Genomic DNA, 26,672 nt, shown 5'->3' with positions numbered 1-26,672 from the left:
AAGTGGTCTGTGCACAGAAATGCTGGCCGTCATCCACGCTGGGAAATGTGGGTAACCTCACCATAACTCTGAGTTAATATTTAAAGGATTGCTCCACACTGAAATGATCAAGATTAAAGTGCCATCGTCCAACTGTATTTATGAAGCACTCACAGGCGCAGGGCTTTGTGCTGGGCCAAGTCCAGTCCCAGATCTCTTTCCCCAAAAGGCTCTGTAGCGTCATCTGGTCTCAAGATCACTCTCAGAATGAATCTCGTCAGGTCGGGCCATTCTCAATCTATCGTATTTATTGAGCGCTTACTGTGCGCAGAGCACTGTATTAAGCGCTGTGAGAGTACAATACAAAAAAAAAAAGGACACACTCCTTGCCCGTACAGAGCAGCGTTCAACACTTAAATAAAACCCCAGCATCAGGATCTGATTCTTCAGAAAGCAAAGTCTAGTTCATGGACAGAGCGGGGTGACTAGATGCCCCACTTCAGGAAGGAGGAGTGAGGTGAGCTGGTTTCCGGACTGGCCTCGGTTTTCCCATCAGTAAAGCAGGAAGGAAATTCTTGGTGTGTTGGCTTGCACGCCCCAATGTGAATTCAGAGATACACGTTCAAATGGCTCGGCTGACATTCTTCAGTTTCACAATCCGAAAACAGCCCTTCCGCAAGCAGCCAGTGACGTCCCAGTAAAGGTATATGAAGGGGACCAAGTGTCGAAGCCCGAGAGTTTGGGTGGGACTTTATAAAGATGGGTGTCACACACATTTCTTTGAATTTGAATTCCAGGAAGTACAAGGCAAAGGGTTGATCTCCAATCTCAAAACAAACAGAAGGAGCTTCACTCCCAGGTCTCTGAGCAGAAGGTGGCAGGAGCGGAGGGTGGGCAGAGAAGGACAGTCACATTTATAAACTTGAGAAGGTTGGACACTTAATGTTTAATGGATCTGAGGAGTGGGAGGTCAGGGTTGTGGGGGGAGGAGGGGAGAGGAATCATCAGGTTGTTCTAAGCACCTTGCCAGCCACACGTGCTTAACTGTTCAATTGTCTATTTGTGTCTTTTCCTTATGATTGGGCGTGCCCTGAGGACAGGTGATGGAGCCTTCTGCCAAATCACAGATGAGCCTCCTGTCTTTTCAGCCGAGAACCCACACAAGGAATTGATTACAGTGACGGTGGTTTGCACGGTGCCATCCACATTCTCCCATCCCTGCCAGCCATGTAGTTGCTATGGCACACAGCGCGGGAAGCCAGTAGGTGGGCACTACCTTTTATTCTATCTTTCTGTGAATTTCCCCCAGCCTCAAGAAATGGGCATTGTTCAACTGTTTCAGATGATGATGATGATGAATTCCAAGACTGAGAATCCTGCCTGGAATCTACTACTCTATACTACTGCTCTGCCTTGTCCTCTCCCAAGCTTTCAAGTAAGGGACTACCCATGTTTAGGTATCAGAATTAGGAGATGGTACATTCATTTCCCCTGTCTTCCCTCCACAACCTTAATCACGGAAAGTTGACAGGCACTCTGCATTACCTTGGCAAACTAGATTCCCCAATCTTAGCCTTGGTTCCCTCAACTATAAAAATGGAAAGCACGTGCCCTCTGCCCACTTTAAGGTGGGCACAGTGAGGATAAATGACACGAAGCCGACGTACACCCAAAGCTCTCTAGAAGGACTCACGTAGAAGCAGTGGGCTTTATTACTCCTTCTAGAAGTGTGTGACCTAACAACAAATTCCGAATTTGTAATGCAAGGCTTCTCCATAGATGTGGGCGACTGCCCAGATAGGTAGGAAGGTTCCATCCCAGAACTGTTTCTCACAGACTCTGGGAAAAGGGCTCCCACTGTCCTTTGGGAGCTCCATTCAGAAGCGCTTCTTCCCAGGCCCAAAGCAGGATACCAGACTCCTGCCCAAGGTGACCAGGACAACTTGAAGAGCTAAATCAAGAGGTACAAAAGAGCCAGCACTTTATAGTCACCCAAAACACCTAAACTGCCCAGCCTTGAGCCTGGCAGAGCCAAGCAGCCAAGACAGTCAGCTGTCGCGGGGTGGAAGACGTTCTTCCGAACACTGACTCTGTGGCTGGTGTTCGCTCAGCCCTCTTCCCTTCCTTACCCCTGGCACCTAACAATTACGGTTCAGGCCGAGGCTCCCAGAGAACGGTCAGCAATTGAAAACAGATTTCCACTAAACCGGGGCTTTGATTTCATGAATTCCATTACCGTGAGCTCTCTTGGAATTTTCTGGAGCGGATTCCACCGTAGAGGGGAAAGAAATAAGGGGAAAAAGAAAGCAAAAAATGGAGCTGACACAGTCTCTAACAGCCAACCACACTTCTTCCTTCCCCAGCTTCTAGAGGCTGGGGCCCAGGGATTCCAGAGCCAATGCTTTTTGCCTGTCTGCTCTGCCCCGGGATCACTGCCAGCCAATCATTCAGAGATCAGCTGGGAACAGACTGGCAGAAGGGTTTTTCTAGTTTCAAATCGAATGCAAGCCCTCATTTCCCCTTCTGCATTGCCTATGCAACTGGATCCGTTCCTCCCCCAACCCTCAGCATTTATGTACTTCTCCTTATTCTCTCCTATTTCCCTATCTGTAATTTACTTTAATGCCTGCCTCCCCATCTAGTCTGTAAGCTCCCCGACGGGAGGGATCATTTCTACCAACAATATTGCACTGTACTCTCGGGCACTTAGGACAGTGCTCTGCACATAGTAAGTGCTTGGTAAATACTACAGATCAAGTGCACGCTCGCTGAGAGCAAACAAGGGGGCTAAATTTGGTTGGAAAACCCAAAAGCCTTGAGTGAGATACAATGACGATAGAGCGTGGCCATCTAGATCTATTCCAGGTTGAAGATTCCAGCCAGAACACACTCCTTTCCACTCAGTGGACAGTCCCAATACGCGGAGAAGGTCTTAGGGATGTCCAGTTCAACTGATTACCCTACTGCCTTTTCAGTGCCAGCTGTATGACAGGACACCTGGAAGTGAGCAGGTACTTACATGTTCAAGGGTTGAGTTGTTGCCCAGACGGGAAGCAACTCAGTACCAACAGTTCCAGGGAATGTGTCTGTTATATTGGACTCTCCCAAGAGCTTAGCATGGTGCTCTGCACACAGTAAGTGCTCAATAAATGATTGATTGAGTGATTCCAACCGGCAATTTCCCCTTCGATTCCAAGCTCATCAGGTGAGAGAGACTGGCCGAGAAACAGTCGGGAAGGCTTTTTCCACTTGGTGTGCGTTTGAATGCATCTATTTTAGTCTCTGCTTTTTAAGGGGTCTCCTGGTGTAAGAATACCTTAAAATACTTTTTCATTTTGAAGCAAGGTTGCAAAAGACTGGCCATCACCCTCCGCTTCTGCGCTGTTCCTACGGATGGCCCAGGTGACATCTACTGGCATTACTCAGCTCAGCGAACAGGGGATGGGGTGGGGAAGAGATCCCTTCTCTCACCCTAGTCTCCAGCCCCTACTCCAGGCTGCATTGTAAAACCTGTTTTCTTTCTTTCTCTAACGCCGGAAAGTTTCTACCTGAACTTTGCCCTGGCTTTGCAGGTTCAACTCATGACCTGGAATTTACCCACCAGAGCTGATTCTATCTGCAGGGACCGGTGGGACAACACAACCAGAAGACACTATTTAGAGTCGATACTACTTTAGCACCTTCCCTCCGAGGATTTCAGAAGACTTTCCAACACAAACAACCCCTGAGCCCCACAGCACTTAAATATCTTTAAATTATAGACAATTTTGTTTTATATTAATGTCATCTTCCCATCTAGCCTGTAAGCTTGTTGGGGACAGGGAACATGTCTAGTACAGTGCTCTGCACAGAGTAAGTGCTCAGTAAATACCATCCATCATGGATGATGAGTTACCATTCATTCATTCGTATTTATTGGGCGCTTACTGTGTGCAGAGCACTGTACTACGTGCTTGTGAAGTACAAGTCGGGAAGGTCCCTACCCAAAAACGGGCTCACAGTCTAGAAGTCATCATTAAAAAATATTTACTAAGCACTCAGCCTCTAGTAAGGCACCAAATATCATCAACCCAATGATATAAAGGGAAAGCAGAGGCACCTACGTTACCCACCCCCATATACCCAATGAGTCAGGGGCACACCTAGGAAAAATACTCATGACTAATAATAATAACAATGATGATGTTGATGATGGTGGTGTTCGTTAAGCGCTTATTATGTGCCAGGCACTGTACTACGTGCTGGGGTGGATACAAGCAAATCAAGTTGGACACAGTCCCTATCCCATGTCGGGCTCACAGGCTCAATACCCATTTTACAGATGAGGGAAAATGAGGCACAGAGAAGTGAAGTGACTTACCCAGGGTCGCAGAGCCAGGATTAGAACCCATGACCTTCCGACTCCCAGGCCCACGCTCTATTCACTCTACCATGCTGCTTCTCATTTAGGCGCTTACTATGTGGCAGGCACTGTACTGAGCGCTGGGGTGGATACAAGCAAATCAGGTTGGACACAGTCCCTGTCCCACATGGGGCTCACAGTCTTCATCCCCATTTTACAGATGAAGCAACTAATAATAATAATAATAATGGTATTTGCTAAGGGCTTACTATATGCCAAGCACTGTTCTAAGCGCTGGGGTAGATACAAGGCACAGAGGACTGAAGTGACTTGTCCAAGGCCACACAGCAAACAAGCGGCATAGCCAGGATTAGAACCCATGACCTTCCGACTCCCAGTGCTCTATTCACTATTCCGTGACTACTCGCTCCAGCTCTGAGATCACCAGAAGGCCCACGGTCCCGTAAGGGCCTTTATCTGCCCTGAGCAATACCTCCTCAGTGGTTCCGGCAGTGACGCTGACATTTTCGGTGGTTTCTGCACCCACAGGCACTCATCTCACTCAGCATCGCCTCTCCCACTTTTCAGACAAAAAGTGCACAGTTTTCCAGGAGATTGAGGGAAGGCGGAGAGGGGGAAAAAAAAGGAACTCACAACATCGATTAAGGATGAAGATGAATCTACTCAGCGTACACTACCTTGGTTGCAAAGGTTGCCTAGGTTCTGGGAACTGTCCAGTTCCACCCGGAGGGAGAGAATATTTCCCCGGAATGTCTGATCCTTGGTTTAAAACCACCTTCCAGAAAGCTGCACGAGAGCTCCGGTCAGATGAGTGGAATCCAGGCCCACTGCCTCGGCCGGCACCTCTCAGAATGGCCATACAACCAATCCGCTCTCCTTCCGCCTTCGTCCCCCTCTCCATCCCCCCATCTTACCTCCCTCCCTTCCCCACAGCACCTGTATATATGTATATATGTTTGTACATTTTTTTTACTCTATTTATTTATTTAATTTATTTGTACATATCTATTCTATTTTATTTTGTTAGTATGTTTGGTTTTGTTCTCTGTCCCCCCCTTTTAGACTGTGAGCCCACTGTTGGGTAGGGACTGTCTCTATATGTTGCCAATTTGTACTTCCCAAGCGCTTAGTACAGTGCTCTGCACATAGTAAGCGCTCAATAAATACGATTGATGATGATGATCTGCAGAACAAATTCCTCCCCCAAGCCCTGGGAACTTAGGCCATGTCTAGGGATTCTCTTCCTAGGGTTCTGCCCAGCCCTAGGCCAGCAGGAACAACCAGTCGGAATCAATCTGGTGGCACCAGCACACAGTTCTCCCATCAGCTATGAGAATGTTCCTGTTCGGATGAACGGTCGTATGGAAACCGTGTTTAACCTTTCCTCTACGACCAGGAAAGGAGAACAGGAGTATCCACAATTCCATGGCTCATTCCATTCCTCATTAAACACTGTAGGCTTAAGGAAAAAAAAAATAATATGCTCTTTTGCTGGCACAGTCAGAGTCACTTTCCAAATATCCAGATGGTGGGACCAATGTGCCATTTTGATCAGAAGCACAACGCAAGCCAGCATGTGGCATCACCATATCCCTGAAGTGCCAAGTTGGGAGCTGTTTGTTTCTCAGCAAATGGAAACTGATTCTGCTGGCAGCCTAGAAAAAAACAGCTGAGAACACTTCGCTTTCACCCTGGCAAGGTGAGTTACAGCTCAACTATAAACACATAAACCTAAGCCAGTCAAAACAGAACCACCCCCTACCCCCACAACACCAAATAAAAGTACACACTCACACACATTTACCTCTCCTGCCAAGCTCTGCAGAAAGCTGCAGGAGTGTGGTACTGACCAGAAAGGGCAGTATCACTGCATTCCGCTCCACTCCACCTCCTGAAAAGGGGCTAGGGGGTAGAAGAGACCTATAATCATCTTTTAAATACCAGTCCCTGAAGCAGCAGCACATCAGCCTATTGACAGGGCCAGGGGAGGTTTCTCAACAGATCAAACCAGCCCGCATCTCCATGGAAAAGAAAAATCCATCCTCCCACATTTCCACAGAAAATAAAATTGATCCTGTGGTACCAATGAACGAGTCGCTATCAGGCTCAAGCCACAAGATCCACCTCTTTGCTACAAACAATCAATCAATCGTATTTATTGAGCGCTTACTATGTGCAGAGCACTGTACTAAGCGCTTGGGAAGTACAAATTGGCAACACATAGAGACAGTCCCTACCCAACAGTGGGCTCACAGTCTAAAAGGGGGAGACAGAGAACAGAACCAAACATACCAACAAAATAAAATAAATAGGATAGAAATGTACAAGTAAAATAAATAAATAAATAAATAAATAGAGTAATAAATATGTACAACCACATATACATATATACAGGTGCTGTGGGGAAGGGAAGGAGATAAGATGGGGGGATGGAGAGGAGGACGAGGGGGAGAGGAAGGAAGGGGCTCAGTCTGGGAAGGCCTCCTGGAGGAGGTGAGCTCTCAGCAGGGCCTTGAAGGGAGGAAGAGAGCTAGCTTGGCGGAGGGGCAGAGGGAGGGCATTCCAGGCCCGGGGGATGACGTGGGCCGGGGGTCGACGGCGGGACAGGCGAGAACGAGGCACAGTGAGGAGATTAGCGGTGGAGGAGCGGAGGGTGCGGGCTGGGCAGTAGAAGGAGAGAAGGGAGGTGAGGTAGGAGGGGGCGAGGTGATGGACAGCCTTGAAGCCCAGGGTGAGGAGTTTCTGCCTGATGCGCAGATTGATTGGTAGCCACTGGACATTTTTGAGGAGGGGAGTAATATGCCCAGAGCGTTTCTGGACAAAGATAATCTGGGCAGCAGCATGAAGTATGGACTGAAGTGGAGAGAGACACGAGGATGGGAGATCAGAGAGAAGGCTGGTGCAGTAGTCCAGACGGGATAGGATGAGAGCTTGAATGAGAAGGGTAGCAGTTTGGATGGAGAGGAAAGGGCGGATCTTGGCAATGTTGCGGAGCTGAGACCAGCAGGTTTTGTTGACGGCTTGGATGTGAGGGGTAAATGAGAGAGCGGAGTCGAGGATGACACCAAGGTTGCGGGCTTGCGAGACGGGAAGGATGGTAGTGCCGTCAACAGAGATGGGAAAGTCAGGGAGAGGACAAGGTTTGGGAGGAAAGACAAGGAGCTCAGTCTTCCCTCTGAAACAGGTGTGACCATTTCCAGTTTGATGCTGATGAGATCAAGAGTTCACTGTTTTCCAGGAAAATAGCTCACGCATGCGGTCACCAGCCTTCTGGAGTTCCCAATGCATGAATTTGGTCAAAATCTACACTCCCTGTCCCAGTCTCCGAAGAGTCCTGCCTCATTCTGTGCCCTAGTCCCTCATTTCCCAGTTGCACAATCTGCCTGATTTTCCCTTCTCCCTAGAGAAAAGATCTTTGGGCTCCAGACGGACCTAAAAACAAAAAGGACATCATCCTCTGGGCCCACGTGAAACTCTACAAGGGTCTCTGGGTCTAAAGTGACCCGAACCCACAGTTCATTTCCATCACCACTGAGAGGTCCCCTGAGGTTCCAGGGATGCTGTTTATGCAAACAGTGAAGGTGTGGAATGTCGAACAAATGCCTGAGGAATTTACTGGAGCTGCAGTGACATCTCCCCTGCAAGGCAAGTGACTGCAAGTAAGTAAATTCTAAAATGAACTGGTCCCAGAAAAGAGCACACTAAGGAATATGTTAATACGTTTTGTTTTGTTGTCTGTCTCCCCCTTCTAGACCGTGAGCCCGCTGTTGGGTAGGGACCGTCTCTATATGTTGCCAACTTGTACTTCCCAAGCGCTTAGTACAGTGCTCTGCACCCAGTAAGCGCTCAATAAATATGACTGAATGAATGAATAACTCAAACAAGACTTTTTAAAATTAAGCTCTTTACGCCCATAAATACAAGTCAAAGACTTTAACTCCCTATTTTCCCTAAAATGCTATCTGCCAAGTCCCTTGAATGATGCCAAGAATCCCATGGTTCTGAGTTCGACAGTCACCAGCCACTGGGCCCACTCAGTGATGAAGGTTCCTGAGAATTAAAGGAACACCGTTGCAAAGCAACATGTAATTAGTTCTCTTTACCTGACCCAAGCCAAGTCGGTCATAAGCTTTAGTTCCTCATAGAACCGAATCTGTGTTGGCTCAATTCAGCTCTTATCCAGTCATAACCTTCTTAAGCCCAAGTCTTTTTTTGGCTCTGACTTTATCTTTTTATAGAGTAGCAGAAATGCCCAAGTTCACATCAGAGCACAATTGCTACAGTGTAGGTGGCCAGGGCTGATCATGGACAATGATGAGAGTTTGAAGATTCCCAATCTCCAAGTATGTCTAGACCTTGCTGATCTCACCCACACACTAACCACACAGGAGACACCCTTCCTATGACACCTGAAGAAAAGCCCAGAGAAGACGGCTCCTGTCCTTCATCTGTTATACTGTACTCTCCCAATTAATGATAGCATTTATTAAACACTTACTAGGTGCAAAGCACTGTTCCAAGTGCTGGGGAGGTTACAAGGTAATCAGGTTATCCCATGGGGGGCTCACAGCCTTAATCCTCATTTTACAGATGAGGTAACTGAGGCATAGAGTGACTTGTCCAAAGTCAAACAGCTGGCACCTGGCCAAGCCAGGATTTGAACCCATGGCTTCTGACTCCAAAGCCTGTGCTCTTTCCACTGAGCAACGCTGCTTCTCTAAGTGCTCCCAAGTGCTTAGTGCTGTGCTTTGCAAACAAGAAGCGCTCAATAAATACTATTACATGAATGAACAGGGAAGTCTGGCCAAGGGACAGAGTAACTCAACATAGAATGAGGTACTCTACAGTTTATTCTAGAAATCGCTTCATGAAGACTAACTTCCTGATAAGTTTCCTTAATGATGTGTTAAAATAATGATGTTTTAGACTGTGAGCCCACTGTTGGGTAGGGACTGTCTCTGTATGTTGCCAACTTGTACTTCCCAAGCGCTTAGTACAGTGCTCTGCACACAGTAAGCGCTTAATACGATTGATTGATTGTTACTCAACTATTCTCCCTCTTCATCTGACCCACTCCAAACCTTCTCTCTCCTCCCTCATCTGCTCTATTCCAAAACTACTTATTTCTTCAGATATGCACATGCGCACACACGTCCCCCCCCCACACAATGAATGCCAGGGCAAACTCTAAAAGCAGGGAGAACATAATTGTAACAGACAAGCTAGCAACTTGATTCTAGTGGCCACCTGGATTGGCAAATGAGACGAGTGAACCATCCAATAAGTGAAATTCCTTTTAGTTTTGACAGGAAGCCAAAGTAAGGAGGAAAGGAAGAAATGTGAAAATAGATCATGAGGCTTCAGTTAACTAAATGCCCTGACTAGAGGGACTCTTGCTAAGTCACCCATAACCACCTCTGCCATAAGGCAGGGGTGTCCAACAAGTGACCCCCTGAGGTGTTAGGCCAATTTTTTTTTTTACTTAATTGGTTAGCACACATATAAGTGTGAGGCCAGTACGACCAAGTCAGAATTGAGAAGAGCCCAGACTGAATACACCTTACAGTTCTCGAGAAGACTGTACCAGTCTTCTCACTGACTCAAAATCGATCACTGGTTAGCATTAGGCTTTGAGCAGCCCGCTTGTGTACTAACAAGTGGCCTGAGTTGTTTTTAAACTTTTTTACTACTGCTAAAAAAAATCCATCATTTTGAATAGTTAACAGGCTATATACGCCACTATTTTAATCAATAAAAACTTCACCGGACCTGTACGCGAAGCATGACTTGGTGGGTAGCACACGGGCATGGGAGTCGGGAGGACCTGGGTTCTAATCCTGGCTCTGTCACATGTCTGCTATGTGACCTTGGGTAAGTCACAACCTCTTTGGGCCTAACTTACCTCATCTGTAAATGGGGATTAAGAGAGTGAGCCCCATGTAGGACAAGGACTGTGTCCAACCTAGTTAACTTGTATCTACCCCAGAGCTTAAAATAGTGCTTGGCACATAGTAAGTGCTTAACAAGTACCATTATTATTACTGTATATTCATTTCTGATCATGTGAGCCCATTACTTTAAAAAAAAACTTGCACGCTCTTGGTCTAAGGAATCTCAGGAGGTCCTTTTAAATGATACTGGTTTCATAATCTGCCTCAAACGTTTCCCTGGGTCTCCAAAATTACTCCAGCTCTTTGGGCATTATTGTCACCAAGGAAAACTGCTATGTACTTTGCTGAGTTTTCAGGCTCCTTGGAGGAAAATACTTGAGAGAATTGTTCAGGAAGCCAAGCTATGGGAAACCCTGATTGGGGCAAATAAAAGATCCTTCGTGGCTTCATGCTGCAGGCAGATTCTGCTGGGTCTCAATTGTACTCTCCCCTTCCCCATTATTCTCTCTGGTCTGCAGTATCAAAAAATCCCTCAAATTCACACTGGATGTGGTGAGGGGAACAACCGTGGTACCATAAGCTGTTGTAATGCTGTGGGAGAATTTTCACTGGGTATTTCACAAACAGTCATGGCAGGCAGAGGAATTTTGTTTTTCGCACTTTCTCAAAAGAGGAACTTGAAACTCAACAAGAGGGGCAAATGAGTGGCAAGGTTCCCAGGCCTCCCATCACCAGATCGTTTAGACATGTAACCAGGTTTTCTTGATTACATCTAGGCTATGAGCCCCTTGTGGGCAGGGAATGTGTCTACCAACTCTGTTATATTGTTCATTCCTAAGCACTTAGTAAGAGCTCTGCAATTATTCCATCTCTGTACACAGTCAATGCTCAATAAATATGAATGACTCTCTCCCTCCCTCAATTACAAATATTCTGCACTTTAACCTTGTGACTTTAGCCCCTCTACTACCTCTTCAAAATCCAGATAGGTGTTAAAAAGAGGGAAAACAAGGAATCTGCGGAGAAATGAAGAGTTCCTTTTCCACAGCAACCTCAGATGAAGCCCTATACTTCTTCATAGCAAAGGCCAAAGGGATATGCTCTGTCCTGCAAATCTATACTGGCCTATTAAAGGCATCAGACCACGTCACGAAGAATTTAGGTGTTGGGCAAATGTGCACTTTCACAAAAATGGAGAATCCAACTTACCACTATTCTATTGCTTACTTTCATGCTACACAGATACCAGCAGATCTAGGGCATTGAAGAGCACTGCTCTGGGAATCTCCCACCTACTTTCAAAATCCATCCATCTCCTCTAAAACCAGACGTCAGTGGGAGACTCCATCACCCCCAGCGTGAAGTGTAGGCAGAGCCGAGAAACAGTGTCCCGGCTGCTAGATCCTTCTCAACCTTCCTGCAAGGCTGATGTCAACTCTTTAAAGAAGGCTGATTGTGCAAACTATCACTCCCAATTCCGAGGAGAAAATTTTTCCTTCAGGCCAAGTCATTTTTTCCTGTGCATAGAATTAGCCTCCACCCGACAGGCAGCTGCTCGTCTTCCCAAAAGACAGCATTTAACCCTCCCCCAAAATAGAACTTTTCAGCACCCAAACAACCCTCGTCCAGAAACCTGAAGGTCTCTTAGCCCACCACAGCCATCTGTCATACCACAAACATAGAGATTCCTAGCAGTTCTAGTCTCTGAAAAAAGGAAGTGATGGCAGAAAAGGAAGCAATGCATTAAAAGGAACATCTGAAAATGCTTCCTCAGGAGTCTGGTTAGGAACAGTTGTCCCAAGGAATAACTTAATAGTGCACACAGTGCCAAGTTTAATCAAATTATTTTACCTCCCTTTGACTTTGACCTCTTGGGACAAAAAAACAAAACAGAGGTCTGCATTAAAGTTTCAAAACCAACAGAACGATTTATTGGACAGTGGCTGGTACAGACAAAATATCATGACTAAGATGACTCTCTTATAAGTGCCTATCCTTGTCACATACATAAGATTTGTGTGTTTGAACAGGTCAGTTCACTGTTACCAAAGCACACCTGGTGATTATCCACACTAGTCAATTTGGGGTTGGGTGTACGGGAAGTAAGCATCAGAGATGGAAAAACAGCTTCCATCTACCAGTGCTGACAGATGGATACGCATAGGAGCAGCTTACTGAATTCCCACCCTTTCCCCCAATCTTTATTTCCATGACAAAGATAACAAGGCAAAGAAACAGAATCTGAGGTACAATCCATCAATGCACAAACAGGACATGAACATAAAGCTTAGAAAGCAGTGGGAACCAGGAGACTCCTCTATGGACAACACACCTCTCACAACCCTCAGTCATACTCATTAGCCGCAGGTGCTGAAAATCAAAACGGCCATCTCCTAGGGCAAAGTCTAACTCCTGTATAGCTTTGTGAGGGGCACAATTTCTGTGAAATTGATGGCACAGCAGCTTTTTAGTGGCATTTGTTAAGTGCTTACTATGTGACAGGCACTGTACTAAGCTCTGGGGTGGATATAGGTTAGATACAACTCCTGCCCCACATGGTGCTCACAGTCTTAATCGCCATTTTACAGATGAGGTAACTGAGGCAAAGACTTTACCAAGGTCACATAACAGGCAAGTGGTGAAGTCAGGCTTGGAACCCAGGCCCTTAATTCCCAGGCCTGTGCCTTTTCCTCTAGGCCATGTTGTTTCCTCAGCTATTCTGAAGGAAGGCCTCGGTATGCATCCATATGTTCACACACTCCCTCTGAAGGGAGGGATTTCAAACGGGAGGCAACACCTTTAAAAGTTTACATCTACGGAATGAAAGAGTTCTGGAGACGTAAACTTCAAGTTTAAGCTTACCTTTCTAGGACCAGGAGTTAACTGCCCAGGGAGGTTTGCACAGTTGGAAAACCCTTCAAAGTTGCAACTCTGGCACCAAAGAACGGGGTGAAAGACAGGCACCTTGAGGCAGAGTTCCTTACACACATTTCAGGGTTATGGACTAGTCAATGTAAAGCTGTCTAGATTCCCACCACTAATTTCTACTGTCACATCTAATGGGGTACAGTGGCATGTAGGGAAACTGTTTATGGATTACTTTAAAAAAACAAACCCACCTTTAAAATACTGACATTCAACTGTTTCTCTCCCCCCACTACTAAATGATAAGCTCCTTGAGGGCAAAGATTGTGTCTACTTACTCCACTGAACTGTGCAAAGCGCTTAGTACAGTGCTCGGCCCAGAGTGCTCAATAAATACAACCGATTGATCTGTTCCCCTGTTCATCTTCTGAATCAAAATTAACATTTTTGAACAATAATTTGCATCTGACAACAGAATGAAGATCTGCCACACTAGGTTTTCCAAACTGGATAGAAGGCTGGATGGAAGAAAGGAAGATGGCAGATCATCATCATCAATTCCAACCGAACAGACTCCCAGATGCTCTATGATAATCCAACTGGAGCCTGTGGCCACTAGCCCAAGGAGACAAATGTCCTGATGGCGCCATGACTGCAACAGAGTCGTGATTCTCAACGGAACTGTTACATTTGATTGAGCTGAAATCAGTGGCACCCAATAGCCCTGCAGAGCCTGTGATTTTGATTTGATTTTGTTCTCTCCAGAGGACCAGAGGCAATTCCATGAGGCTCTGGGGCGTCTCTCTCGCCCACCCTTAAGGTCTGGGTCAGAGAACAACTGAGACCATTTTTCAGGCCTCAAATAGGATTGCAAAAGCCACGCAGTTCCCAACCTTATCTCTTCTTCAAAAAGGTGCAGCAATGTCACAATTCCCAAGTGCTTGCCATCACGGGAAATAGGGTGATGACTGCTTCAAATGTAAAGTGCTAGGTCTGGGCCACCTGAATGTCCCCAGGTCTGTTTTAGAGCTTTGTACAGTGCTCTGCACATAGTAAGCGCTCAATAAATACGACTGAATGAATGAATGAATCTCCCAGCTCTGGAAGATTCCCAAATGTCAGGTCAGAGGTAAGGCCTCCTCTGCCGATTCAGCCAGGTGTACAAATGGAAAGTTCAAAAGCCAAGACACCTACAAGTCGCAAAGCAAGCCCTGGTATGCGGGGGACAGCTTCACAATCCCATGTTTGCATCCTCCTATAATGTTAGAGGGGAATTTATAACAAAACAAAGCTATTCCCCGGCCACGACTCTCTAAACTCCCGGGCCGCACAACCTGACGACGGAGGCTCTGAGAAATGGTCCCTCACTAGTAGGAGATGGTTTCATCTTTCAAGCAACAACGCCGATTAGATGCTTAATGCCTTTAACTCTAGTTCTTTATTCTGGGTGACACCACCTGGTAACCATATACTCAATGGATCATTCTAGAGAGCTGGAGCAAAGTGGCCTTGGGGGAAAAAGACACAGAAATCCATCCCAGGAGGCGGCGACTATTCTGTTGACTCCACTTGCACATAGTTAGCGCTTAATAAATGCCATAATTATTATTATTATTATTATTATTACTTCACCTTTAGCCAGCCAGAGGGATGAAGGATGAAGCTTTTGCACCAAAGTAACCTATCCCCTTCCTTTCAGCCAACTCAGCTGTCTCAATGGTAATGGTTCCACGGCAGAGATGCCAGAGAGGGTGCTTCTCGATTAATAGTGATGATATTTGTTAAGCGCTTTCTCCGTGTCAAGCACTGTTCTAAGCCCTGGGGTAGACACCAGCTGATCAGGTTGGATGCCGTCCCTGTCCCACATGGGGCTCACAGTCTTAATCCCCATTTTACAGATGAGGTACCAGATCCAGAAGTGAAGTGACTTGCCCAAAGTCACACAGCAGACACTCGGCGGAGCCGGAATTAAAACCCAGACCCTTCTGACGTCCAGGCCCGTGTTCTATCCACTAGGTCATGCTTAAGATCAGACGCCAAGCAGCAAGATCAGAGCAGGGGCCGGGGCAGAGCTCCCTGTTCCTCAGCAGGAGTGCAGGCCCCGCCATTACAGCCCCCACCCCTTGCACACCCGCCCCCAACATCCTCACGTCCCCCAAAATGTCTGCATTTCAGATTGCTGCGGAGTAACAACTGGGCAGTAGCCAACTGTTCTTTTTCTCCCCAATGAGTGCTGTGGCCACCAGCCAGAAAGGCCCACATGTTGGCAGCTGCCTTGCAACACCACCAGCAGGGAAAAAAAAAAAAAGTCAGAGTAGCCAGCACTAATTTCCTTCCCTAAGGTTCCAGAATCAACCCAGCACACGCAGCTTAGTGGCTAAAGCCCAGGAATGGGTATCCAGAGTTGGAGGTTAAGTCTGCCGTGCTCCGTGACCTTGTATATGTGTTTGGGGGGAAGGGATTATCGCAACAGCGGAGGCCTCCTGTCCCTGAAGACACTCTGTCCCACAAAGAAAATACAAATGCTGCTTAAAGAACCATTCGAGTGGGCTGGGAAAAGAACTTTTAGGTAAAGAAAGAGCTCCCGGCTCCTTTAAAATCCACCAAAGCTTCCCTGCCCTGGAGCCAGTTGGGAGCAGGACAAAAACACGTCATCCTGAACTGCCTGGACACACGTGTTTCTAATTTTCGGGCTAGCAGAGCCTGGCCCACAGGGCTGGGAGGCAAGCGTCAGTACGGCCGAGGGAATCCTGAGCCGCGCGGCTCTCGTGCAAAGGCCCCGGCTGATGCCTCCTGCGTATCAGCTCTTTGGCCACCCTCTCTCCCCACAACGGCAAACCGCCTCATATGGCCAGACATCGGGTCTGACTTCATCACTCGACTCCTGGCCTTTTCCCTGAGCGAGTCCAACTGGCCTCTAGTCAGGAGCTCTAACCCTGATTCTGTTTATTCAGCACAGGCACTGCCCCAAGTCTGCAAACACACGGTGAAACATGAATAGAATTTACATGGGGCCAGAACCCTCCTCTCTTCAAATCAGTTTAGTTGGACGCAGGGCTACAATCGTATTTACTGAGTGCTTACTGTGTGCAGAGCACTGTACTAAGCACTCGAGAGAGTACAATATAAGAGAGTTTTCCTGCCCACAATGAGCTTACAGTCTAGAGGGGGATACAGATATTATATAAACTGTGAGCCTATGTACGACAGGGACTTTGTCCAACCTGATTAGCTCATATCTACTGCAGAACTCGGCACAGTGCCTGACATCATAAGCACTTACGTACCATTACAAAATAAAGAGATAAAAATTCACATCTGGGATGAAGGGCACAGGTAGAACAATGGGGGATAAGACTGGCCTATATCAGACCTCCTCACGGAACCAAAAGTTCAGGACAGCTCCAGGCCTAGAACTCATTCCACCACACACCACCCTTTGGAAGCCAGGCTCTCCTTGCAAGGAACACGTCCATACCAACTGGCCCCCTGTTTGACCCTCATTAGGAATCTCATTAGGAAATCCTAGATTAAAACAAATAATTGAACTCAATTGAAAACCACTGAGCTTTTAGGCACCCCAGAACATTCAGGGGCCATAAACACTTGGAATACACAAGGCTCAGGCCGCCCCCTGACCTGTTCTCTGGGAATTTCCCTCTAAGACCACACGATCTGGGAAAAGATTCTGGCTGAATTAGGGATTCTGGTGCTCTGCCATCACACTTTTAGCAACTGCTGCGGGAGTACAGAACATCACGGAAAGGGCTCCCTGTCTAGAATAAGCAGCTTGAGACTTCTGACCATGCAGTTCATCATCATCAATTGTATTTACTGAGCCCTTACTGTGTGCAGAGCATTGTACTAAGCGCTTGGGAAGTACAAATTGGCAACATACAGAGACAGTCCCTACCCAACAGTGGGCTCACAGTCTAAAAGGAGGACTTTTAGAACAACCCCTTAGCGTTTGCTTGGGTCATATCCAAGCAGCACCCAGGCCCTGAAGGAAAGCTTCCTGCCAGATCCACTACCGTGGGAAGATAACCGGGGATGCCCATAAAAAAAAAGAAAAAAAAAAAAAGATTCTCACCTACGAGTGGAAAGAGCAAGAAGGCTTAGCTGGTGCTATCAAAGACTGAGTCTGCTGACTTCCTCTTTTCCCCCCTCCTTTCCCCTCCCTTGCTTCAGCTTATCTCTGCCTGAACAATAAGACCTCTCTTTGCTGAACACTGCAGTATGACTCAGATGAGGCTAGAGAGACTGTTCACATCTCCAGATTCAACTCTTTTCTGCCAGTAATTCACCCAGGAGGAAGAAGCATCGCTGAAAAAAGCTCGACAGAGAAGCTCTAGAAAACCTGGGCCTCAACCCTGAGCAGGGTTAGGACGCGGGCAACCACTCCAATCACCTTCCTTTGCACTCAAAAATTTACTTCTGGTTCCCAACCACTGCTCTCCACCTTCCCCTTTATCAGAGCCTCCTGACTCTCATATAGCTGCACAAGACTTTCCACGGTGACACGAAGGACAAGTAGTGGCACACACCATCATCACTGGGCTGCAACCAAGTTGTCCTTGCCTTCTGCCTTATAGGGGGCTGGTCTTTAATTCTGGCAGGATGCCAGGCCGTGGAAATTGAAATGAGTACGATGGGATACAGGTGTACGTGCAGACACACACACACACACACACACACACACACACACACACACACACACACACACACACACAGAGCAAGGAAGACAGGGGGCAATAAAGTGATAAACCACTTACGACATACACACATATTTCCAAAGCCTAGTGCCCGCAACAGGGTTTAAAAACCACACAGTGTGGATGGCCTTGGATTTTGGGGGGTAGGGACGGGAGAGTCAATGTCACAAGGAACACCAGTTGCTTCAAAGGAATCCACCCCAGTGGGAGGAGTCCACAATGGGCAAAACTGTCTCAAGACAGAGGAGGAAAGGAGGTGCTCAATAAAGCCTCCCCACCCACTCAAAGGTCACACAATCTAACCAATCACATACAGTATGACAGGTGCTTCCCTTGCACGGCTAAGTGTCCAGTACTCCGTCTCCTCCGTCAAGAGCCCACGTTACTTCCAGGAAGGCTGCCTACATTTTATGTGAAATGACTCCAAGTCAGGCAAGGGCAAAGTCTTCCCACTCCGCAGGGCGTCTAGTTTCCTGGGGCCCCCAGGACTTTCTTTCTGAGCCAACTAGGGGTTTCGCATGACAGTTCCCAGCTTTAGAAAGCAGAAGTCTGAACTTTCCCACAGGTCTCATCCGGAAGCAGGATGCTACTTTTTCCCCCAACCCAGATGGCCAACCGGGACAATTTGGCCTCCACCCCAGTCATCCGCTGGCAAGTTTTCAGTCGGCAAGAATGAAGGAGTCATGTCCTAAAATGAGTGATGTGAGGATAACTCCCTTACCTCTTCTGCTGATAACTAACCCACTGAAGAGCCTCACGGGAGCTGATGTTAGGTCTTCACCACCCCCATCTTTCCTACAACCCAACAAAGATCACTGAGGCAATCCTTCATGCCTGAAATTACAGCCAACAGCCCCAAAGGGGAGAAGGGGGAGGGAGGGAGGGATAGAGAGAGAAAGAGAGAGAGAAAAAGAGAGAGAGTGTGAGAGAACTAAGCTTCTGCCTTCTCCATCCACTGCTGCTTCCACCCACCTCGGGAGGATACCGGGGGAAACCTTTCAGTTTGTGAATTTGGAATAGGAGCAGACACTCATTTCAAAAGTTTAAATTATTCAGTGCCTAATTTTACAGACAAGAGACTACGAGAACCCTGGCTGCAAGGGGAATAGGGAGGAGGAAACGATGTAGAAGCTGATCTCAAATCCCGACGGGAACTCTTTCTTTTCTTCTCAACTTCTTTTCCAGGACCTATGAAATTCAGTTCACTAAGGGGAGGGAGAACAGCTGGGAAATCAATGGTCAAAGCAAAACCACCAACTTAACTTCCTTCGCAACATACCACGGGCGGCCCACGAAGAGAAGCGCTAATACAAGCCCCCTACCCTGCTGCTGTCCGCCATTCTGCCAGGAATCATTGGATTCCCCGACAGCCCAAGGCTGAGGAGACTGAACATGAATCGACAGAATAACAATATCAAATAACCAACGGAGCAATTAAAAAGCATTTTTTTAGACCTCCGGTAAACAACTTTCTTTCAACCAAGACAAATCCATCCATTCCTTTAATAAACAAATAAAACCGCAACAAAGGCAAGATGGGACTGGGGCAATAACCCCAGCAAGAAATGAACAGAAGGGGCCTGACCTCAAGACAAAGAACAATGGATAGAAAAAAAAAATCTAAGGAGACCAACAGGATCATGCATTATTGGGGAGGGGTCAACCTGTTGGTAAATAGGCATTGGTCTTGCGAAAAGTAATCCCAATCAATCAATCAATCGTATTTATTGAGCGCTTACTATGTGCAGAGCACTGTACTAAGCGCTTGGGAAGTACAAATTGGCATCACATAGAGACAGTCCCTACCCAACAGTGGGCTCACAGTCTAAAAGAATCCCAGCAACCAGGTCCCCTACTGTTGTTTACTACATCACAGAAGCAGCGTGGCTCAGTGGAAAGAGCACGGGCTTTGGAGTCGGAGGTCATGGGTTCGAATCCCGACTCAGCCGCATCTGCTGCGTGACCTTGGGCAAGTCACTTAACTTCTCTGAGCCTCACTTACCTCATCTGTAAAATGGGGATTAAGATTGTGAGCCCCACGTGGGACAACCTGATCACCTTGCATCCTCCCCGGCGCTTAGAACAGTGCTCTGCACATAGTAAGCGCTTAATAAATGCCAACATTATTATTATTAGAAGACAAAACTGTCCCACAGCTCACAGCTCGGCATAAAGTCAGTGTAGATCTTGGAGAGGGTCACTTACAAACCCTGGATTCTTCACGATGAAATAAAGAAAAAAAATCAAGTACCACGGCCAAAGGAACTGCAGCAAAATGGGCTTCAGTGTGAAATCCCTAATGGGCCCATTTCCAACAACCCACACTTCCTCTTTTTTATTCTATTTTTCTTAAAGGAAGCGAAAAGTCTCTCTGTGGTTAATCTGTCATCATACCCAACGTCACCTGCAAGCAATCCTCTGTACACAATTCCACTGGGTCTTACGACAGCAGAAACTAGGAGGGCAAAATAGTGATTGCCAAGGTAAGGACCTCGGCTACGTGAGCCAGCAGAGCCACTGCAGCAGGGCCTTCCCCTCGCTAGAAAGCTACAGGGGACCCCCACAGCCCCCCTAGGGTCCTTTACATGAGACGGTAGGTTAGACAATTCGAGGGATGGAATATTAAGCACGGAACAAGGCTGGCAAATATCGGAGCTGTTTCTCTGCAGCCACCAGGCTCCGAACAGCCACTTAAATGTCACTGTCCCTCTCTTTTATCACGCGACAGCATTTTGTTCACACACTGATTACAGGCTGTCCAACCACAGTCCTGAGGACACAGATTTACAGAAGGGGAAACAGGAGACCGAGTGGTAATTACTCAGCCACAGCGGAGCGGAGCCGAGGCTGTTTACTGATCGCTTTTGGGCACAGCATCACACTAAAACGCTTGGGAGGGTGCGATACAGTTGGTAGACATGAAGCCTGCTCTCAGGGAGCTTAAGTCCTGCTAACGCCCGGACGGAAGCCCACCTGTAGGAGCTCAGGATAGCCAGGTAGCTCCCTCTAAGTCTTTCAATCGTTCATTCAATTGTATTTATTACTCTATTTATTACTCTATTATTTATTTATTATTTATTTATACTCTATTACTCTATTTATTTATTATTACTCTATTTACTATTACTCTATTTATTTATTTATTATTACTCTACTATTACTCTATTTATTTACTATTACTCTATTTATTTATTATTACTCTAGTTATTATTACTCTATTTATTTACTATTACTCTATTTATTTACTATTACTCTATTTATTTATTATTACTCTATTTATTTATTATTACTCTAGTTATTATTACTCTATTTATTTATTATTACTCTATTTATTTACTATTACTCTATTTAGTTATTATTACTCTATTTATTTAGTTATTATTACTCTATTTATTTAGTTATTATTACTCTACTTATTTATTTTACCTGCACCTACCTATTCCATTTATTTTATTTTGTTAGTCTGTTTGGTTTTGTTCTCTGTCTCCCCCTTTTAGACTGTGAGCCCACTGTTGGGTAGGGACCGTCGCTATGTGTTGCCAACTTGTGCTTCCCAAGCGCTTAGTACAGTGCTCTGCACATAGTAAGCGCTCAATAAATACGATTGATGATGATTTATTGAGCGCTTACTGTGTGGGCAGATCACTGTACTAAGCGCTTGGGAAGTACAAATCGGGCTGTCAATTACTACATGCTGAGTCCCGTCCTGAGCGCTTGGAAGAGTAACACAGAGGAAGCCCCTTAGAAATGGGTTTTCCCTCACTTGCACGTCCTGGTGAATTCCCGCTACCGCTCCCGGGGCATAAGGGCAACAGTTGGGTCCCTAAATAAAGACAATGAGGGGGGGTCAACTGGCTCACAAGGCACTGTATTTTGTACCCTCTGGTTTTGCATCCTGCACAACCAAGGCCTGAAAAGCCACCCAGTAGCCCTCCTTTCCTCTCCCTTCCAAAATCTCAGGAGGTGAAGTTTCCCTCGAAGGCGGGCGAGAGGAGAATGGGGGCGGTTGTCAGAAGGAGGCTTCTACAAGAAGGAGCACTAGTCGAGCCCCTGGCTAGTGAACGGGATTCACTGCGGCCCCCCTGGCTCTGATCCCTTATTTTCTGTGCTGGGGTGAGGCTTTGGCACTGGGTCGGTCATCATCAATCATATTTATTGAGCGCTTACTGTGTGCCGAGCACTGGACTAAGTGCTTGGGAAGCACAAGTTGGCAACATATAGCGACGGTCCCTACCCAACAGTGGGCTCACGGTCTAAAAGGGGGAGACAGAGAACGAAACCAAACATACTAACAAAATAAAATAAATAGATATGTACAAGTAAAATAGAGTAATAAATATGTACAAACATATATACATATATGCAGGTGCTGTGGGGAAGGGAAGGAGGTAAGATGGGGGGGATGGAGAGGGGGACGAGGGGGAGAGGAAGGAAGGGGCTCAGTCGGGGAAGGCCTCCTGGAGGAGGTGAGCTCTCAGTAGGGCCTTCCGGTCATCCGGTCTCTCCCAGCCTTTGTGAGGATCCAGGAGGGCCACCGGCCTTGCCATCTCTCCCTCACGCTCACCTGTTGTGAGAAGCATTGTGGCTTAGTGGAAAGAGCATGGGCTCGGGAATCTATAATTCTATTTATTTTGAGGGTACTGACACCTGTCTACTTGTTTCGCTGCCCGTCTCCCCCTTCTAGACTGTGAGCGGCGTGGCTCAGTGGCAAGAGCACGGATTTGGGAGTCAGAGGTCATGGGTTCTAATCCTGACTCCGCCACTTGTCAGCAGTGTGACCTTGAGCAAGTCACTTAACTTCTCTGAGCCTCAGTGACCTCAGCTGTAAAATGGGGATGAAGACTGTGAGCCCCACGTGGGACAACCTGATCACCCTGTATCTCCCCAGCGCTTAGAACAGTGCTTTGCACATAGTAAGCGCTTAACAAATACCATCATTATTATTATTAATTGGCAGAGCCGGAATTTGAACCCACGACCTCTGACTCCAAAGCCCGGGCTCTTTCCACTAAGCCACGCTGTTTCTCAAATACCATCCTTATTCATTCATTCAATCATATTTATTGAGCACTTACTATGTGCAGAGCACTGTACTAAGCGCTTGGGAAGTACAAGTTGGCAACATACAGTCGGTCCCTACCCAACAGTGGGCTCACAGTCTAGAAGGGGGAGATCCACAACAAAACAAAACCTATTAACAAAATAAAATAGAATAAATATGTACAAGTAAAATAAGTAGAGCAATAAATACATGCAAACAAATACAGGTGGTATACATACATACAGGTGGTATAAATAGATACGTATTATTCATTCAATCAATCGTATTTATTGAATGCTTACTGTGTGCAGAGCACTGTACTAAGTGCTTGGGAAGTACAAGCTGGCAACACATAGAGACGGTCCCTACCCAACAGCGGGCTCACAGTCTAGAAGGGGGAGATGGACAACAAAACAAAACATTAACAAAATAAAATAAATATGTACAAAATAGAGTAATACATACAAACATATACACAGGTAGTGTGTATATATATACACATATATATACACACACACACACACACACACACACACACACACACAGGTGATATACATATATAAAGGTGGAATACACATATACATATTAGGAGTAGTAGTATTACCTGCAGGTAGTTTTGTTGTCTGTCTCCCTCTCCCTTCTAGACTGTGAGCCCACTGTTGCGTAGGGACCATCTCTATATGCTGCCAACTTGTACTTCCCAAGCGCTTAGTACAGTGCTCTGTACACAGTGAGTGCTCAATAAATACAATTGATTGATTATTATTAGTAGTAGTAATATTACCTGCTGGTAGTCCATGTCTTGGGGGTGGAACTGGCTAATATACATATATACAGGTGATATACACATACACAGGTGGTACACATGTATACATATTATTATTAGTAGTAGTAGTAGTAGTATTACCTGCTGGTAGTCTGTGTCCTTGGGGTGGAACTGGCTGATATACATATATACAGGTGGTATACATATATACATACTATTAGTAGTAGTAGTAGTAGTAGTAGCATTACCTGCTGTTAGTCTGGGTCCTCGGGGTGGACCTGGCTGATATACATATATACAGGTGGCATACATATATACAGATTAGTAGTATTACCTGCTGGTAGTCTGTGTACTCGGGGCAGAACTGGCTGAGTTACATATATACAGGTGGTATACATATATACAGATTAGTAGTAGTAGTAGTATTACCTGCTGGTAGTCCGTGTCCTCGGGGTGGAATTGGCTGATATACATATATACAGGTGGTATACATATATGCAGATTATTATTACTAGTAGTAGTAGTAGTAGTGCCTGCTGGTAGTCTGTGTCCTCAGGGTGGAATTGGCTGATATACATATATACAGATTATTAGTAGTAGTAGTAGCAGCAGTATTACCTGCTGGTAGTCCGTGTCCTCGGGGTGGAATTGCTTGATATACATATATACAGGTGGTATACACATATACAGATTATTAGTAGTAGTAGTATTACCTGCTGGTAGTCCGTGTCCTCGGGGCGGAATTGGCTGATATGCATTTATACAGGTGGTATACATATATACAGATTATTATTAGTAGTATTGACTTCTCTGAGCCTCAGTTCCCTCATCTGTAAAATGGGGATGAAGACTGTGAGCCCCACGTGGGGCCACCTGATCGCCTCCCCGGTGCTTAGAACGGTGGTTGGCACGTAGTAAGCGCTTCCCTAAATGCCATCATCATCATCATCATCGTCATCATCATTCTTCTTCTTCTTCTTACCTGCTGGTAGTCCGTGTCCTCGGGGCGGCACTGGCTGATATACATATATACGGGTGGTATACATATATGCAGATTATTAGTAGTAGTATTACCTGCTGGTAGTCCGTGTCCTCGGGGCGGAACTGGCTGATATACATATATACGGGTGGTATACATATATGCAGATTATTAGTAGTAGTATTACCTGCTGGTAGTCCGTGTCCTCGGGGCGGCACTGGCTGATATACATATATACGGGTGGTATACATATATGCAGATTATTAGTAGTAGTATTACCTGCTGGTAGTCCGTGTCCTCGGGGCGGCACTGGCTGATATACATATATACGGGTGGTATACATATATGCAGATTATTAGTAGTAGTATTACCTGCTGGTAGTCCGTGTCCTCGGGGCGGCACTGGCTGATATACATATATACGGGTGGTATACATGTATGCAGATTATTATTAGTAGTATTACCTGCTGGTAGTCCGTGTCCTTGGGGCGGAACTGGCTGATATACATATATACGGGTGGTATACATATATACAGATTATTATTAGTAGTATTACCTGCTGGTAGTCCGTGTCCTCGGGGCGGAACTGGCTGATAATACATATATACGGGTGGTATACATATATACAGATTATTAGTAGTAGTATTACCTGCTGGTAGTCCGTGTCCTCGGGGCGGCACTGGCTGATATACATATATACGGGTGGTATACATATATGCAGATTATTATTAGTAGTATTACCTGCTGGTAGTCCGTGTCCTCGGGGCGGAACTGGCTGATAATACATATATACGGGTGGTATACATATATACAGATTATTAGTAGTAGTATTACCTGCTGGTAGTCCGTGTCCTCGGGGCGGAACTGGCTGATAATACATATATACGGGTGGTATACATATATACAGATTATTATTAGTAGTATTACCTGCTGGTAGTCCGTGTCCTCGGGGCGGAACTGGCTGATAATACATATATACGGGTGGTATACATATATACAGATTATTATTAGTAGTAGTAGTAGTGTTAACTTCTCTGAGCCTCAGTTTCCTCATCTGTAAAATGGGGATGAAGACTGTGAGCCCCACGTGGGGCCACCTGATCGTCTCCCCGGCGCTTAGAACGGTGGTCGGCACGTAGTAAGCGCTTCCCAAATGCCATCATCATCATCATCATCGTCATCACCATCCTTCTTCTTCTTCTTACCTGCTGGTAGTCCGTGTCCTCGGGGCGGAAGTGGGTGTCGGTGGGCTCCCACTGGAGGTTGAAACGAGGCAGCCTGTGCAGCAGGTTCACCCACCAGGGCGGGGAGTAGGTGACGGCGGCCATGGGGCCCGGCCGGGGGAGCCGGGGGCGGGGAGCGGCCCTCCGGCACTACTGCTGCAGCCGCCGCCGCCGCCGCCTCGGTCAGAGGCCGGCGCCCATGTGCGGGGGCGGGGGCCGGTGGTCGGGGTCGCTGCTCAGCGGGGCGGGCCCCCTCGCCGCCCGCCCGCCGCCGCTTCGCCCCCCGGGCCCCGCATCCCCCCTTCCCTCCCGCGGGCGCCCCGGCCCCCTCGTGCTCCGCTCCGGCCGCCGCTCCACCTCTTTGTTCGCCTTGGCCGCCGCTCTCCGGAGAGCCCGCCCACCGCGGGCCACGCCCCTCCCTCCCCATTGGCCAGCCTACCCTTAAGCCACGCCCCCATTGGACCGACCGCGCCCAAACCACGCCCCCTCCCACCCCCATTGGCCCGCTGCCCTGAAACACGCCCCTCCCGCCCCCATTGGCCCGCTGTCATGAAACCACGCCCCCCACCCATTGGCCCGCGGCCCTGAAGCCACGCCCCTCCCACCCCATTGTTCCGCTGCCTTGAAGCCACGCCCCTCCCATCCCCATTGGCCCGCTGTCGTGAAGCCACGCCCCCATCCATTTTCCGGTGCCCTGAAGCCACGCCTCTCCCATCCCATTGGCCCGCTGCCCCCCCCAAACCACGCCCCTCCCACCCCATTGGCCGCTGTCCTGAAGCCACGCCCCTCCCACCCCCATCGGCCCGCTGTTATGAAGCCACGCCCCCACCCGATTGGACCGCTGTCCTGAAGCC

At 47.1% G+C, this 26,672-nt stretch overlaps 1 protein-coding gene across 2 annotated transcripts in view; it reads right to left on the bottom strand.

The window, feature by feature from the left end:
• Positions 1-25,952, bottom strand: part of TTYH3 (tweety family member 3) — a 120,233-nt gene extending 94,281 nt beyond the window's left edge. The window contains exon 1 of one of the 2 annotated variants that reach the window (XM_038763224.1): positions 25,801-25,952. In XM_038763224.1, the coding sequence (XP_038619152.1) occupies positions 25,801-25,923 (123 nt within the window). In that variant the 5' untranslated portion in view covers positions 25,924-25,952. The remainder of the gene's footprint in view (positions 1-25,800) is intronic. The other variant, XM_038763225.1, reaches the window with a different exon arrangement.
• Positions 25,953-26,672: the final 720 nt, after the last annotated feature.

Source organism: Tachyglossus aculeatus, chromosome 21 (assembly GCF_015852505.1).
Source record: "Tachyglossus aculeatus isolate mTacAcu1 chromosome 21, mTacAcu1.pri, whole genome shotgun sequence".
NCBI classification, from domain to species: Eukaryota; Metazoa; Chordata; class Mammalia; order Monotremata; family Tachyglossidae; genus Tachyglossus; species Tachyglossus aculeatus.
The sequence above is the reverse complement of the archived record's forward strand: the minus strand, read 5'-3'. Positions and strand labels throughout refer to the sequence as shown.